Consider the following 16,703-nt stretch of genomic DNA (forward strand, 5'->3'; position numbering starts at 1 on the left):
ACTACAGACCGTGCTTTCCCAGACGCTGCAGCCACTCTGCTTCCAGCGTGGAGGCTGGGGAAGGCTGTCACTTAGGATCCGCTACATCCACCACAGGCTCTGCCCCCAGGAGCCTAATTAGATGTTATCCCCCATCAGCTGTGTCCATGTCCCCGTGTCCGTGCTATCACCAGGCGCGCCAGGATTTCGGGCCAATTGCTTGTTTATGAGACCGTGTATCTTGGGATGAGGCCCAGCAGGCACCGCCAGCTCCAAATAAGTTCTCCCTCCCCCGCCCCAACCCCCCCCCCCCCCCACCGCTCAGCTCGGAACCTGATGACAAGAATCATCGTTCTTCTGACACGCCTCAGCGCCAAGTCCTGATGAAGGAACTCTTGCGTCTTCGAGTCAGGCAAACCTGGGTCAGTTCTGGCTCTGGGGCCTTCCTAGCCCCTTGGAGACTTACTTTCCTCTTCTGTAAAAGGGAACGATGGTGATTTATCTACTGATAATTTGCAGATCTCTTTGGAGGATCATTATAGGTAAATGCCCATAACACAATGGCTTGCAGTATTCACTGAGGCTCAGTAAATGTCGGTCCCTGCCCTGTCCTCCACACACAGGCCCCCCAGCTTCTAGGCTCCCCCTGCAGCCCCACCAGGCAGTCGGCACTTGTTTCCCTTCCTGCCCGGCACGCCCTTGGTTGAGGTGTCTGCTCACACTCCTCTTTGAGCACCGGGTTATTAATTCTCAGTAGGCTCTAGTGTGTCCTTGAGGGAGGGAAGCCGCTGGTCTCCGTGCCTTGGACCCAGCCCAGTGCTGGCACTAGCAGGTGCCTGGCGTGCACAGGAAGGAAGGAACTGGACGTACAGCCGCTCAAGTGCTTTTTCCTACACCATCTCTCCATCCACGCAGTGACCCTGGGAGTTAGATCTGAGAATGCCCGTCTCACAGATGGAGAGATGGAGGCGCAGGTGGTGAGGAAGCTGGCCCACGTCTCACAGCTTGTTGGGGGCAGAGCCGGTACTGGTTGGGACCCAGGTGAGGCCGCTCCCCTGGGACCCCCTGAGGCTCTTCCCTGCACCACAGCGCCCTCACCTGGCCAGAGTGCAGACAAGACGTTTCTCGGCTCCCTCCAGCCCAGGTCTACATTTGCTTCCTCCGATGGGGGCTTCTCCATCACCCCTGTCCACCTGCCTTCTTTTCTCTCTCTCCAGAAAGCATGCCCGGGGCCTGGGGGCGGTGAAAGTAAAAGGAGTGATTTATGAACTGAGCTGTTCTTCTTAATCAGAGAACCCCTCCTGGGCCTGCTCTATGCAGATGGGACTGAGCCGCCATCTGGGGCAGTGGGATTGACAGGATTAATAAAGTTGTCTGGCCCAGGCAGGGGCCTGCAGAGGAGAATGCAGCAGTGCTGCGTGACCTCACACACAGAGGGTCTCTGCCCCTCTCTGGGCCTCAGGACTCCCATCTGTCAAGGGATGGCAGGATGGGGTCATCCCCCAAAGGCCTCCAGCTGGCATGGGGGAGGATGCTAGCCAGCTCACTGGGACACTGCCTGGTCGCCTGATTCAGGGCAGAGCAGCACTGGGTTGGAAACTTTGGAGACTGGGGCATAGCGCCCCCTCTTTCTGGCGTCCTCTCTCTTGTGCCACGTCCATGGATCAATGTCTTATCAGGTGCTCTGGTTTGGAGTCTAGCAGACTTAGGCCTGATTCATGGCCAGGTGGTCTTACTAACCATATGAATGAATCCAGGCCAGTTAATTATATGCACTGAGCCTCAGTTTCCTCATCTGTAAAATGGGATAATAATGATACCTACCTCCTAAGTGAAGATCAAATAAGAGGATGCAGGAGAAATGCTTAGCAGAGTCTGGTACATGGTAAATGCTCAATACTACTAGTTACTATTAGGCTCAATTATCACAAAATTGGAGCAACTAATTTGACTTTGGGGCCATTTAAAGGAAAGATATTTATATCCATCCTGACCAAGCCAGATGTCCATGGTCTGCCCCACGCCCGCCTCCACTGATAACCAGTGAACATGGTTTGGGCGTCCACCTATTTTCAATATATGAGGATGCGGATAATAGCTCCCCATGGGAACAGTGTTTCCAAGAGTTTTCACATCATATCGCTTCACTTCATGAATTCTTACAACTACCTTTGGCTTCAAAACTGAGAATCACAGTTTTCATAGGAGCACCTAGCGTCTCAGGGAGAGTAGTGATTTTCTGAAGGCCTCCAGGGTGCTGGCCAGGGCAGGTGCCGTCCCAGACTGTGCAGAAGCAGTGGTGATGGCTGAGCTGGCAGGCATCTCCCAGGCCGTCCTTTCCCAGCTTCCCCTTAGTGTAGATCTTCACTGGGTGAGAAAACAATCAGGGAGGGGGCATCCTGGTGAAGAGGAGGTGAAGAGACGCTGGAGATTCATGCGGAGCTCAGCACCTCCTCCCCGCCCCCGGGTGAGCCTTCTGCATCACCCAGGCCTCTCATCCCAGCCTCAGTGTCCAGAGGAAGGTGGTTTGTGTCACACTCAAGATGACCACCAGCCTGAGATGCTGGGCAGAGGATGGTGCTTTGGGGGCACCAGGGCTGGGACGGGGCAGGGGAAGAACGGGGGTAAGAGAAAACTATGACCCCCTCCCTGCTTCCCTGAGCCCTGGGGCTGGGTGTGGGGTGCATCTCCTGAACTAGACATTGGGGCTTCCATTTCTTAGGCCACAGAAACCCGAGCTCTAGGAAGGACCCTGAGTTGGCTTCATCTTGCCCTGTGAGCCATCCCTGGATAGAGTTCCAGCCCAGAGCTCCTTGGGCCTTGCCTAGACCCCGGGGGCTTCTCCCCCCAGATGTCCACCCAGGTGGCAGTGTCCTGCCTGGTAGTGACAGTGTCCTCCCTTCTCCACACCCCCGGGGTCAATTTCAGGGGATCTGTCACTGTTCAGATGCAGCTGGGCTTCTGCCCTCTTCCCCACTCCTGGCCCCCAGCACAGTTTTTCTAACATCTCGCCTGGAGTTTTAGAAAGAGCCTCGGATCTCAAGAGGGTGCAGCCGCTTTGCCACAGTTAAGCCTCAGTTTCCTTCCATAAAATGGGGCAATAGTCCACCCTGCAGATCTGTCTTGAGGATTCACCATAATCATGGGAGTGAATGCAGCCCTTTCCACGAAAGCTGGCTTTGATTCTGACTGCTGGGTGTGGCTTCTTGGTCCATCACTTACTAGCTGTGTGATGATGGACAAGTCACTTCCTTCTCCAGGTCTCGGTTTCCCCATTGTAAAATGGAGGTGATGGTATGATATCTACTTCCTAGGGTTGCTCCTGGCATTTAATGAGCTCATGCATGTAAGCATACAGCCCAAAGCCATACAGCAGATACCGAGGCAGGCAGCTGAAGACTTGCCACGTGTGTCTGTTTAGGCTAAACGGGAGTGGGGTACCAGTTCCTGGAACCTCAGAGAGCTCTCAGGGGGCCCCTTCTCCTGCCTTTCCCCACCTCTGCCCATCCCCACATCTACACTCCCTCAAAACTTACTCCCCTGCACTGTCCCCTTCCCGGTGAAAACTCCCTAACTGCCCCCAGTGAAGTTACACCAGTGGAGTTACACCAGTGGAGAGTTTGTCCTCCTTCCTGTGGGCGCCCAGCCCTATTATCATCCCTTCCCTTGCCTCCCCCAATCTCCTACCCCCACTGCCACCCAAGTGTTGAGTTCGTGCTTGTTTGTATCTCCATTTCCTAACACAGCACCCAGCGCAAGGTAGGAGTTGCTGAGCAGATGGGTGGATGGATGGATGGAGGGATGGAGGGAAGGATGGAGGGATGGAGGGAGGGAGGGAGAGGACTCTTTCACCTACCGCCCCTCATCCCCACCACTGATGGTAATGGGAAGAAATCTGAACAGGTACCCAAGACGCAGAAATTCCCCCTTCCTGCCCATGGGAAGGCCCACTGCAGCCCAAGCTCCCCCAGACCTCAGGTTTTCCCTGGAAATGTCCTCTAGCCCAGTGTTTGAGCAGCAGCCGGCTATGGAATTCCCCACACATGTGACAGAACAGGCGTCTCCATCTGGGCCCGTTTGACTGCTGAAATCACACCCCCATTCCCACTGCTGGGAGCTGGCAGTGGAAAGGAGGAAAGGAGCCTTCTGGCAAATCCTTATGCAAAGCCTAAGGCACACTTTCCAGCATCAAATTTCTCTCCCCTGGGAGTCAGAGTTTCTGGGGCGGGTGTTTGATTTACGGCGCTCTGCCAGCACTCTCTCTGCTGAGGCATCAGTGCAGACGCCCAGGTGGCATCCAGGGGGCATCCAGTTGTATGGGCCACCACACCCACCCTCTTCTCCCCGTTCATCAGCCACATGCAGTAGCGTGTCAGCATAGCTGAAGCCCATGCCAGAAACCCTAAGTCTCTTGAAGATGTGGTTCCCCATGCGGCCCCAGCAAGGGCACCCGGGAGCTGCCATCTGGGCAGAAGGCGGGCATGGAGTGCGGGCCTCCCCAGCTGGAGTGCCCCAGGTGCTGAGAGCTTTTCATTAGCGCTAACGGGCCCAGATCAGCAAGGCACTGGCCCAGAACGTGCGTATCCGAAGGGGGATCGGGTGTTCATAAGCAGCTTCTTTTTTTTTTTAGCGGTATGCGGGCCTCTCACCGTTGCAGCCTCTCCCACCGCGGAGCACAGGCTCCGGACGCGCAGGCTCAGCGGCCATGGCTCACGGGCCCAGCCGCTCCGCTGCATGAGGGATCTTCCCTGACCGGGACACGAACCCGCGTCCCCTGCATCGGCAGGCGGACTCTCAACCACTGAGCCACCAGGGAAGCCCCATAAGCAGCTTCTTGAATGGGGCTGCTCCTTATAGCCTTTCTAGAATAATTGAATATTCTCTCTTACAGGACAAGCTGGGCCGATAACAGAAATATACAGGAAACCCTCTGAACAAGAGACTGTCCCGCTGACATCAGAACTGCCCAGGTGACAAGTCAGCAATTGCTCCCCCCTTCCCCGTCCCTGTGCACCCCTGTGCCATCCCCTGATACCATCCTGTCTCCCCAGCAGACCTTTCTCAGTCTGTCTGTCTGTCCCTTCCCGTATCTCTTCTTCTGTCTCTTTCCCTGTCTCTCTCCTTCAGTCTTTCTCCATCTTTCCGACTTTGTCTGTTTCTCTGATTTGCTGAGTCTCTACTGTTCTGTGTCTGTTTTCTCTTTTCCCACTCTTCCTGCATTTATTCATTCATTCAGACATAGGAATTGAGGACCCACATGTGCCAGGCACTGCTCTAGACACTAAGAATACGGCAGTGAACAAAGCAAGTCCATGCCTTTCTTTTTTTTTCTTTTTTTTTTCTTTTTTTTTTTTTGGTACGTGGGCCTCTCACTGTTGCGGCCTCTCCCGTTGCGGAGCACAGGCTCCGGACGCGCAGGCTCAGCGGCCATGGCTTATGGGCCCAGCCGCTCCGCGGCATGTGGGGTCTTCCCGGACCGGGGCACGAACCCGTGTCCCTGCATCGGCAGGCGGACTCTCAACCACTGCGCCACCAGGGAAGCCCAAGTCCATGCCTTTCTAAGCATACATTCTAACAAGGGAAGGTGTGTGCTACCAAAATAAATAAGTAAAATATTGAGTGTGGAGAGTAGCTACCGGGCAATGGCCTGGGCTTCAAGAAACAGGGCTCCAGGGCTTCCCTGGTGGCGCAGTGGTTGACAGTCTGCCTGCCGATGCAGGGGACGTGGGTTCGCGCCCCGGTCCAGGAAGATCCCACATGCCGCGGAGCGGCTGGGCCCGTGAACCATGGCCGCTGAGCCTGCGCGTCCGGAGCCTGTGCTCCGCAACGGGAGAGGCCACAACAGTGAGAGGCCTGCATACCGCAAAAAAAAAAAAAAAGAAAAGAAAAGAAACACGTCTCCAGGCCCAGATCCCTAATTGGTTTTGTAACTTGGCCACTCTCCCCTTCCCTTTCACAGCCTTGGTTTTCCCATTTCCATGGTGAGGGTGTTGGGCCAGATCAGTGCTGCTCTACCTTTTCATGGCCAAGAACTTCTTTTATTGAAATGCTGGTGACATAAGTTATACAAGGGCTGGATTCTAAATCAGTGCTTACACAAACAGTAGTGTCACGTAAAAGTTCCCCTTAAAGCCCTTAAACACCTGGCTTTGTTATACATGAAACAGTCAGTGGCATCCGGGGGTCACGTTGAATGATAAAGCAGCCATCTGTAAGCACCAACCCTCAGAGGGCAGGGGCGGGGGTGGGGGGGTTGCTGTGAAGGGCACAGGTGTCTCGAGACCATGAGAGCCATGACAGCAAGTCCACGGCTCCCACCCAGGACCACCCTGGGGCAGGCGCCCACATGGAAGGGCAGCTGGACCCACAGCACCTGAACTGCTTTCCCAGCATGCTTTCCCTGCACCTGTGGGATTTGAATTCGCATGAGGGCAAGTTTGCCTGTGATGCTGACTCCTCCATTTCCTCTCTCTGGGCCTCAAGATTTAAAGGATTGGGGCTTCCCTGGTGGTGCAGTGGTTGGGAGTCCACCTGCCGATGCAGGGGACGCGGGTTCGTGCCCCAGTCCGGGAAGATCCCACATGCCGCGGAGCGGCTGGGCCCTTGAGCCATGGCCACTGAGCCTGCGCGTCCGGAGCCTGTGCTCCGCAACGGGAGAGGCCACAACAGTGAGAGGCCCGCGTACTGCAGAAAAAAAAAAAAAAAAAAAAAAAAAAAAGATTTAAAGGATTTTATCGGTCAAACAGCACTGCCTTTACCAAGTCATCATTTACGAAGTATACCTTTCTCCCTAGTTCATTTACTGCCGAGTCATACATACCTAGCAGTTAGAGCTTCTGAACAACATGACAAATAGGGTTCCCACCCTGGAGTGGTTTAATGGCTCCAAAACCCAAGACACTTGCCCCTTGAGCCAGGCGGTGCGGAGGGGATGATTTGTGAGGTGTTACTTGAAATCCTGAAAATGGCTTTAGGAGATTGCTAGCCTCGGGGAACCCAGTATGAAAACCACTGACCACACTCCTCCTCCCTGAGCAGAAATCCTCCGGATCAGAGTCCTTCCCTCTCAGGGTCTGAGAAAGCAGGGCAAGGAGGGGAGGGGAGGAACCGCCGTGTGTCAGGCCTGGCGTGAGAAGCCCTACATACGTTATTTATCATTTAATCCTCAGTCCTCTGATTTCCTGAGCAGCTCAGCATTCCTGGCCCCATTCTGCAGACACGAAAGCAAAGGCCCAGAGAGCTTACGTGATTTGTCCACTGGCCCCGGGGCTAGAAGGAGGTGGAGCCAGGACCCGTGTGACCCTGCAGCCCCACTGTCACTGCCACCCTCCGCTCCGGGACCCTGTGGGCCCCGTGGAATGGGGAAACCTCAGTGGGCCTTTCACCCCTGGCCCCAGGGAAGGCATGGCCTTTCCATTTAGCAGAGATCCGCCCCCTCCGTCTCCTTCATAAGTGCCTTTCGAACATCTTTTTTGAGGAACAGCCAAGCCTTTGTACCTCCATGGTCTGCAGTTTCTTCTCAATCCGCCTTGCAGAGACTATGTTCTACTCTCCTTATAAGTAAATTAGGGCACTGCGTGGTGATGGGCTTAGCGTCCAAAAGGCTCCGTGGGTAGGTGGAGCCAACACCCAGATCCAGGCAGCGATTGGAGGTGCCATGTGTCTGTCACTTTTGTCTGGCCAATTGGCCGTGGAGGTGTGTCCCCACATTCAGGAGCCCCTGTGGCTGGTGGAGCTGGCAGTAGTTGGTCTTTTGATTTTAGCCGGGCCGTGGGCGATGACGCAGGAGGCCGTCTCTCTGGCCACTGGGAAATAAAATGGCATAAGAGGTGTGAAGACGAGCCTGAATTTTGGAGGAAAATGGATAAATGGGGCGAGGGAATTAGCATTCATTGAAAATGATGATGTGGCTCCGGATTAAGACAGACATGGGTTCAAATCCTGGTTCAGGCACTTCTATGCTGTGTGACCTAAGACAAGTGATTCCATCTCTCTGAAGCTCAATTCCCTCGCCTGAACAAAGGGAAATGACATTACCTAAATCCAGGAGCCTTACGAGGATTCGATGAGATTGTGCATGTTCCTCCGCACATGGTAAGAACTCAAGGGCAGCCAGCTGCTACTCGCTGTTGCTGTTAGCAGCTACCACACACCAAGCTCTGTTCTCAGTGTTTTCTATACATTATGAGAAAGGCATTATTTTTTTATACTAATTTTAAAGAAAAGAAACTCGGATGTATACAGTTCGAGAACGTGCCCCAGGCCACCAGCTAAGCAACTGGGATGTGATCCTCTGTCAGGCTGCAAAGCCCTCTGTCCACTCTGCACCCTGCCCTGGAGCTGACGCCTGGGCTTCCCTATCTCCATCCACCCTCCAGCTCACATCATCTCTTTTTCTACTGCTTCACCTTTGAGGTTGTCAGAGGCTCTTCCCAGGAGACACATCCCCTTTTACTGCACTCGTCTGGGAGCCCAGCACTCCATAAGCCACCCATTAGATGTAATCTCTAATGAATGTGGTACATAATAAATACAGGTAGCCCGTTTATGAGCTGCCATATTTATTATGCCCCTTAAATGCCAGAGAGCCAGAGCCAGCTGAAGCCGGATCAGACCCTGGAGAACAGCTTTGCCTGGGTAGGCAGAGGAGGGGGCCCCAGAGCCTGGCCCCCCTGCAGACTTCTCAGCATCTCACTGGGGCTGCCCCTCCTGCCCGCTAAAAGCCCACTCAAGTCAGAGCCTGATGGCAGGAGCTGACAGCCCATCAAACTCCATCTCCATCCATTGCAGATGAAGACACTGAGGCCAGGGAGGAAGTGACTCGCAGAGCTGGAGCCTGGGGCTCCAGACTCCCAGTCCAGTGCTCTTTCTGCCCTGCTGTCTGCCTGAACAGTGGTCCCTGGACCAGGTGGAGCACAGGATCTGAAGTGAGCTGAGGGGCATGCTTACAAGCTCCAGGATGTTGGGCACCTTCACCTCCCTGAGGCTCAGTGTCCTCATCTGTAAAATGGGCACAGTGCTTCCTGCCTCATGCGGTTGTTGAAAGATTCAGGACAGTCACTTCATGGAGCTGGAGCGTGGCTGGCAAAGAGTCAGTACTCAACGAATGTTCTTTCCTGTCCTCTTCCCCCTTTCCAAGGACGACAGGGTCTCAGCAGATGTATGGAGTTGCATCAGCCAAGTGCCCAAGGGAGAGGGGTCAGCACGCCGTGCCTAGGGTGCAAGTCTTTGTCCTGGGGTCCTGATCTCATGGGCAATGATAGCCCAGTGAGTCACCTATGACTGTAAAGTTAGGTGTGTTCCTAGTAAGAGCTGTTCACTCCACTCTGAGCCAGGTGCCGTGGAGAGCCCTGACATAGGACGTCTCATTTAATCCTCACAACACGCCAGGATGCAGGTCCTAAATGCCCACTTTCAGATGAAGAAACTGCGGCCCAAGATGTTAAGTCACTTACCAAAGACACAGAGGTAGAGAGGTGTGACGAGCCAGGATTGGAGCCCAGGTATGTCTGGCTTCAGAGCCCATGCTTGGAACTGCCATGTTTAGATGCAGGTTAGTTGCTGCTTCTAGAAGGTCAGCGATGGAGGAGATGGCGGAGGGCTGGTGGCTTGGTGTGGGGACCTGTTCTGGAGGAAGAGAGCCTGGGCTTGGGCATGATGCAAGAGACAAGGATGACCCACCATCAAGGATAATGGTTTAACAACTGGTGGGCATGGCATGGACCCAGAGATGCTAGCGAAACAGGCGCGCCATACCCGTGGGTCCCCACTGGATCTCAGCCCTCCACTGGCTGCTGGGAGGATGGGGCCCGGAACAAGGGAAGGGGTAGGTCCTCCTGGGTCTGCCCATCCTCTCCCCAGGGCTGTCAGGAAGAAAGTGGAGCAATATTGAACATTGTATATTGAATATGACCGTGACGTGTGCACCTTGAGGGATGACTTGCGATAGCAGATGCCGTCTGCTTCCCCCGGGCATGGGGGAGGGCTACATCTTGTTTTCAAGCCCCAGTGCCTGGCATCCAGTCGTCGCACAATAAATGTTTGTTGAATAGAATTGTATTCAGTGACCCGCTACCATGGGCATACTCTTAGGTAGGGACGGGGAGACTCCAGGGGGAGGTGGGATGCTCTAAGTCTCACGATAGAGGTAGTCAGGGCGGGGGAGCATCTGGGGGCTTGGGGCCCCAGGAGGTACCTGCAGCTCTTTCCCTGCAACACCCCTCCTCACTGGACAGGTCCTTCGAGTCGGAGGGTATGTGGGGTAGTAGGTAGTTTGTCGGACCTGGGTTCTAATCCCGCTCTAGGACCTTAGCAAGTCCCTCAAGGCCCTGAGCCTTAGTGTCTCATCTACCAAATAGGAGGCTCATGTCTGCAGTCAAGTAACATCATGATGTCACACCTCTGAGCACCTGCCACACTGAGTAGCTGCTAAGCATATTTCTGCGTTATTTCGGTTAATCCTCCCAACACTGCTGGGGAGGAAGCTTCTGTTTTTAATCTCCATTTTCAAGTTGGAGAGAGCAACAGTCAGAGAGGTGGAGTAATTTGCCCAAGACCACACAGCAAATGAACGGTAGAGACAGGGCTTGAACCCGGGCAGGCTAGCTCTCGAGTTCTCACTCCTAACTCTGGCCTCACAGGGCAAAGCACCGGCCCTGTGATAAGGAGTTTGTTATCAGCTGCCCTCTTCCCCCGTCGGCTACAAGGGCAGGCTGGCCACTGGGACACCCCAAGGAGGAGGAGAGGAGGGAGGGGCAGGAGATCTTTTCGGATGGGGTCCCCCAGTGGGAAGGCTGAGAGGGCCTTGCTGTTTTGTAGGGGGAGCACCATGGAAGGCGACTGTCTGAGCTGCATGAAGTATCTGATGTTTGTGTTCAATTTCTTCATATTTGTAAGTATTCCTGGAACATTCCCGGGGTCTCCCCAGGCCTCTGCGGGGTGGGCAGGACTGACTGCGGCTTGAAAGTCACATGGGGCTGAGTCCCAGGAACAGGAACAGGGGCCAGTGCTAGAAGCAGCTCTACCTGCCCAGCTGGGGGCTCACGGCAGGGAGGCCCCCAGCAGCGCCCACCCCACTCCTAGCGCCCACCATCACAGCAGAGATGTTTTGCAGAGCGCCTGGGATGATGCTTCAGCGACTCTGAAAAAGAAAAGATAGGGGCCTCAGTGCTGGCTACTATCTTGAAATCTGACCCCTGGTAGGGAGTTGCGGGGGGGAGGATGGGGGTGATCAGAGGGCAGCGGGGAGCCCCACCCAGCCCTGACCCCCCCCAGAGCAGTTATGCACAGCAGAGCTGGATGGGCGGAGCTGACAGAGCCACCTGATGAAATCTGAAACCTCTCTGGGACCAAGAGACCTGGGTTCAAAGCCCAGCTCTGCATCTCTCCAGCTGTGATCCGAAACATTTCACCCCTCTGAACCTCAGTATCTTCATCCTTTAATCTCCTCCCTCAACAGGTTTTTTGCAAATGAAGCAAGATTAGTTTAGGAAGTGCCTGGAATGTGTCAGCTCCATCCCCATCCAACCTATGGATTCTACGTGTGAAAGAACAGAGGCCCTGGGGGCTCAGGTGGCCAGCCCAGCGCCCTGTAGCACAGCCCACCTGCTCCGTTCAGACCCATGGCCTCTCCCAGGAGCAGAGCCACGCTCATCGTGTGACCCCACCTCAACCTTTGACCTTAGTGCAGCCAAGACCTCGATGAGTAAACATCTACTGATGTCCCCCAGGGCAGGGTCACTAGGAAAGAGAGGCCTCTTCTGGTCAAGACTGACTCTTGTCGGTCTGTCTGTCACCATCTATTTTTTGCACATTTCAGCAACTCTCCTGGATTCCCTCCCCTGCCCCTAATCCTGAAGAGCAGGGAGCCCCACAGACTTGAATTCTAGACCCAACTTCCAAGCTGGGTGGCCCTGGGCAGCCCCAGTGTCCCTAGGTGAAATGGAACTGAGTCATCCTGGGCCGCCCAGTTCATGCCTGAGCCCCGCCCTTGAAGCAGAACTCAGCACACAATTATTAAACCCCCAAACCTCCAACAGCTATGAGGAGGTTTCCCTGGAGGTTTGTGGGGAGACCAAGGAGAAAGGCGTTGTGCAGCAGACGGCGAAACTGTAGATTCTGTCGTTCGCTGTCCCGGGGTCCCTCAGGCCTCTCTGCCTCCCCCGTCCCACCACCGCACCTGAAAATATCGCCTCTTGCCCCAAACCATCCAGCTCTTCCCCCAGCTTACAGACCCCCCAGCCAAGCCAAAACTCAGCAGGTTTCTGTCATTCCTCAGGTCGTCCCATGACACGGGGATTTCAAACACTTCCCAGCCTTTAAAATCTGATGATGCCAAAGGGTTTCTCCTGCAGCAGGTCTGTTTCCAATACTGGTCTGTGCCCAAGACCAATGGAACGGATGTTTATTGAACCCTGCTAGGCACCTTCACCTCCGTTCTGTCCCTTCTTCTTATTCGGGGCCGCCCTGGGAGGTGGGAAACAGTATCTTCTTTTAACCACGGGGAAGCCAAGGTTCAGAGAGGTTAAGCCACTTACCCAAGGTCACACAGCTAATAAGTGGTACAGCCCTTTCTCTGGACTAAGCTGCCTCTCTCCAAAGATAAGTAGGGCATGGAGACGAGGGCCATGGAGATGAAGACATAAAAAGAATGTGATGTGAGAGTGGTGATCCCAACCCAACTGAGAGCTCCTGTTGAGGACAAAGAGGGTGGCTTTTGTCTGTGTTTTCCCAGCATAGGTGTCAGAGCATGTTCATGGATTTGGCGAGGGTCCTTGAGGCTGGAGTCAGGGAGGCCTGGGGTTCAGCCCTGGCTCTGCGGTGAACTTGCTGTGTGACCTTCAGTAAGTTCGTTGGTCCCCTCTGGGGCTCAGTGTGGAATCAGAAGGTTGGACTGAGTGACCTCATTACCCAGCAGCTCTAACGTTTAAGGAGAATATAAAAGTGGTGGATAAACTCTACATGACATGGTTCTCAGCAGCCCTAGGTGGGGCGTGGGTCTGAGACTGGATCTGGAGGTTGCGTGACACACCGCAGGTCAGGGTAAGTAGGGAAATCCAGAGCAGAGGAAAACGCTGCCAGCACATTGACTCGAGCAGCAAATGGAGTTTGTGCCCAGTCCACCGGGCACTCAGCGCCTCCGCCCCAGGGCCTCGCTCAGGGAAATGGCGTGTGTGTGTGGAGTGTCTAACCTCCGTGTCTGCCTGTTTCTTCTCCCCTCTCCTGACTGGTCCCGGGGAGCAGCTGGGTGGGGCCTGCCTGCTGGGCATCGGCATCTGGGTCATGGTGGACCCCACCGGCTTCCGGGAGATCGTGGCCGCCAACCCCCTACTCATCACGGGCGCCTACATCCTCTTGGCCATGGGGGGCCTGCTTTTTCTGCTCGGCTTCCTGGGCTGCTGTGGGGCCGTCCGGGAGAACAAGTGTCTGCTGCTGTTGGTGAGTACCCCATCCTCCACCCCACCCATGGGTGCCGCGGGCTGGGTGTTGGGGGCCCTGTGTCCACACTACGGGGGACTCACACTGAGGTCTGAGCCAAGTAGGCCATCCTCCAGGAGCGGGAGGACCACCAGCCCTTCCTACATGCATCTGAGCTTGGACCCGTGCCTGCCATGTGGGTGAGCTGCTCCCCCGTGGACAGCGGCCTTGGACTCCAGGTCTGAACAGCCAGGCTTCTCCAAGGCAGGGTCAGCTGAGAACGCTGACTCGTGACGCTTTCTACTTGCTTGTAAGACCTCGAATATATACCTCTGTGGTAAGAGAGCTAAGATAGCTATCAGATAAATCATTCAGCTTTCGCATTTCCACTTCTAGAATAGAAATGATATGACCTCGGAAGGGCCTTTATTCATTAAATAAACAGTCCTTGACCCACTATTACAGGCCACATAGGTCACTAGGTGCCATAGATGCATCAGGGGCCGAGTGGCCGTCCCCTCCCCAGTGGACAGGCTGGTGAGAGGCAGGCGAGCCCACGAGGATGAGCTGGGCAGGCCTGGGCTTGTGTGTGCGCTCTGCTCCGTCTCGTAACTAATGATGTGACTCCGGTCTAGTTTCTTGACCTCTCTGAGCTTTAGTGTCTTCTCGTTAAGCGAGGGGCGAACCAGCTCAGCTATAGGTTGGAGCCGAACAAGACAAGCGGTGGATGTCCTGTTTCTCTGGTCTTCTGGGTTCACATGGGCTGGGGCCCTTTGGGCCTCTGCTTACTGCCCTGGCCTTGGTGATGGGGCTTCCTCTCCTGTGAGGTCCTGTGCCCCCGTGGGCTAGGAAAACCGGGTAGAGCGCAGTCCTGCTGGAGGGTAGGTTAAAAACGGCCCAGCTTAGAAGTGTGTGCGTGGAAGGGCCAGCTTGCAGACGCTCCTCATGGGTGAGCAGCTGCGTGGGTCGGGGGTTAAGTGATAGGGAGACATGGGCTGGGCAGTGACGTGGGCTTGCAAGGCGTCTGTCTGCTCCTGCCGGTGAGCCGGCACCAGTGGCTCTGGGAGGCAGAGATCTGGCACAAATGCCTCCTCCCCAGATTAGAACAGATTGTACACTCTCCATTCATGTCACAGATAGAAAGTGAAATCAGCTGTGATGTGTGTGACTCAGGCGCCCTGGGTCCCCCTGGCCTTGGGCAGCAGGGTAAGCAATGCAAACTTGCCTTCTGGAGAGAAACAAAGAAACCCGAGGGCTCCCCCTGGTGGAGAGCTCTGTACAGTGTCCGACGGTGCAGGGAAAAGTCTGGGCTTGGGGAGCTGGGGACTTTGAAAGGAGCTGAGTATGGGTCCCAGGACACACCAGAGCTCCCTTCCTACATCACTCCTCTGCCCACCCTGCATCTCAGCCCCCAGGGCTCATCCAACGTTAATGGGCTCATTCCTGAAGCCAAGACAGGAAGCCGGGCTGGGGCTCTGGGCCAGGAGCAGGCTGGAGGCCTCGCACGCCCTCTCGAGCTGAGTGGCTCCCGCAGAGCCTGCCGGCTGGACAGCACATCGCTCTCCCCAGTGCCTAGGGGAGAAGGCTGAGACCCCGGGGTAGGAGGAGGTTTGCCCCAAGTCCCCTGAGAGAGTTAAGTCCCGGCTGTGGCCGGTGTGCCCACCGAACCTTGAAGTCACCCCTTCCCATCCCCTCTTCTGCCTCCTTCCTCCCGTCTGTCTCTTCAGTCTCATTATGTGTGTTTCTCCCTTTCTTTTCTCGCTCTTTCTCGGCCTCTGTCTTCCTCTTGGTTTCTGTGCCTAATGCCTTTCCTTCCCCTTCTCCTGGACCACTCCCCCTCCCCCGCCCGCCTCTGCCCCCTCTCCCTGCCTCTGTCTTTCTTTACTTCCCCTGCTTCCTTTCCCCCTTCTCCTCTCCTCCCCCCTCTCCCCTTCCCCTCCCCTCCCCTCTCTCTCTCAGAACCCTAACACGCATAACCCTGAGGTCACAGTGCCGGTCAAAGCCAGGGGAGTCTCGGACTCAGGTCTGCTGTCTCAGACCAGGGCTGAGCCAGAGGTCCTAACCTGGAATGGACTCAAGTGATCCAAAACTCACCGCAAATTATGTGCAAAATATGTCAGGTTCTCCATGTGTGTGCCTGTACCTATTGTATGTGTGTGTGGTATGCATGCTTGCGTGTTTCTAGGGCCACCACGGCTTCTGGAAGGTTTTCAGAAAGATTCATGAGAAATAGGAAGATCTGCTTTCTCTTCCAACCTGGACTCAGCTGTGTGGTGGTTCCAGCCGAAGAGGGGCCCCAGGTCTCACCCCTCCCGGCCACTGCATCCTTTTAAGAAGTCTGAGCCGCCTCCTTGCCCTTCAGGGAAGGAGGGAAGACTTATCTTGAGAGAAGCCAAGAGAGAGTGACTTTAGTCACCTCTGGAGCTGTGGCTTAAAGGCTTGCAGAGAGAGGAGGCCTGGGGATAGGAGTTAGCTGGGCACCCTCTGCCTCGCTCTGAGGCGAAACCCCAAGGGGTACCAGTGACCCTTAGCCCTGGAGACAGTGAGTCTAATGTCAGCTAACGATCAACTCTTCTAAAAACACATTTTCCAAACACTCCTGTTGATCAGTTTTACAGCATTTTCACGTACCATGGAACAATTTCAGCCTGTTGGTGAGATTGTGTGGCATCCCTTTTTCCTAGTTGCCGACCTATAACTAGTTCGAGGAATGTTTTTAACCCATTTTTAGAAAGATTCACAGTTTAAAAATATTTTATAACCAAGACCTGCTACATTGGAAAAGAGAACAGCAAAAAGAGATGAGTGTAATTTAAAAGTGATAAGTGAGCTGAATTGTTCATGAAGTAGGTAAATTTGCTAAATATTATCAGAAACGAGAACTAAAAGCTGACATGCTGTAGGCAGATGGCTTAGAAAAGTCTGGAAATGCTCACAAGTAGGCAAAAGAGCAGTTTTTACCCCTTGATTAATTTTCTGAGCCTAAAAGTGTGATAAGTGAAAGTTCAAGAATTACTGGCAAATGTGTCCAGTAAGTTCAGGAATTACTGGCAAATGTGTCCTTAGGCAAATGGGATGAGGTCAGATTAACTCAAGGCAAACAAACCCTGGGAAAGGCCCTGGTTAGAAGGCGAAGCCCCAGGAAGCATCAGCCCTGTGGCCAGGTCCGGGAGGAACGCCTCCAAATAACCAGTAGTAACCCTGTCAAGCAGGAGAAAACTATTTCATGCCGGAGAAGTTAGCAGAAGTGACGTTGTTACCGATGTTGGCCCCAAAGCCCTGCACTTTCCTTCAGGCGACTTAAACTC

General features: G+C 54.6%; 1 protein-coding gene across 8 annotated transcripts in view; it reads left to right on the forward strand.

Moving 5' to 3' along the window:
* Nucleotides 1–16,703, forward strand: part of TSPAN18 (tetraspanin 18) — a 181,567-nt gene that overhangs the window by 147,226 nt on the left and 17,638 nt on the right. For 5 of the 8 annotated variants that reach the window (XM_073808803.1, XM_073808801.1, XM_033860509.2 and 2 more), the window contains 3 exons: nt 4,871–4,949; nt 10,798–10,870; nt 13,222–13,416. In XM_073808803.1, the coding sequence (XP_073664904.1) occupies nt 10,808–10,870; nt 13,222–13,416 (258 nt within the window). In that variant the 5' untranslated portion in view covers nt 4,871–4,949; nt 10,798–10,807. Of the gene's footprint in view, nt 1–4,870; nt 4,950–9,314; nt 9,483–10,797; nt 10,871–13,221; nt 13,417–16,703 lie in introns of all 8 variants that reach the window. The other 3 variants (XM_073808804.1, XM_073808802.1, XM_033860510.2) reach the window with 2 other exon arrangements.

Source organism: Tursiops truncatus, chromosome 8 (assembly GCF_011762595.2).
Source record: "Tursiops truncatus isolate mTurTru1 chromosome 8, mTurTru1.mat.Y, whole genome shotgun sequence".
Classification (NCBI taxonomy): domain Eukaryota; kingdom Metazoa; phylum Chordata; class Mammalia; order Artiodactyla; family Delphinidae; genus Tursiops; species Tursiops truncatus.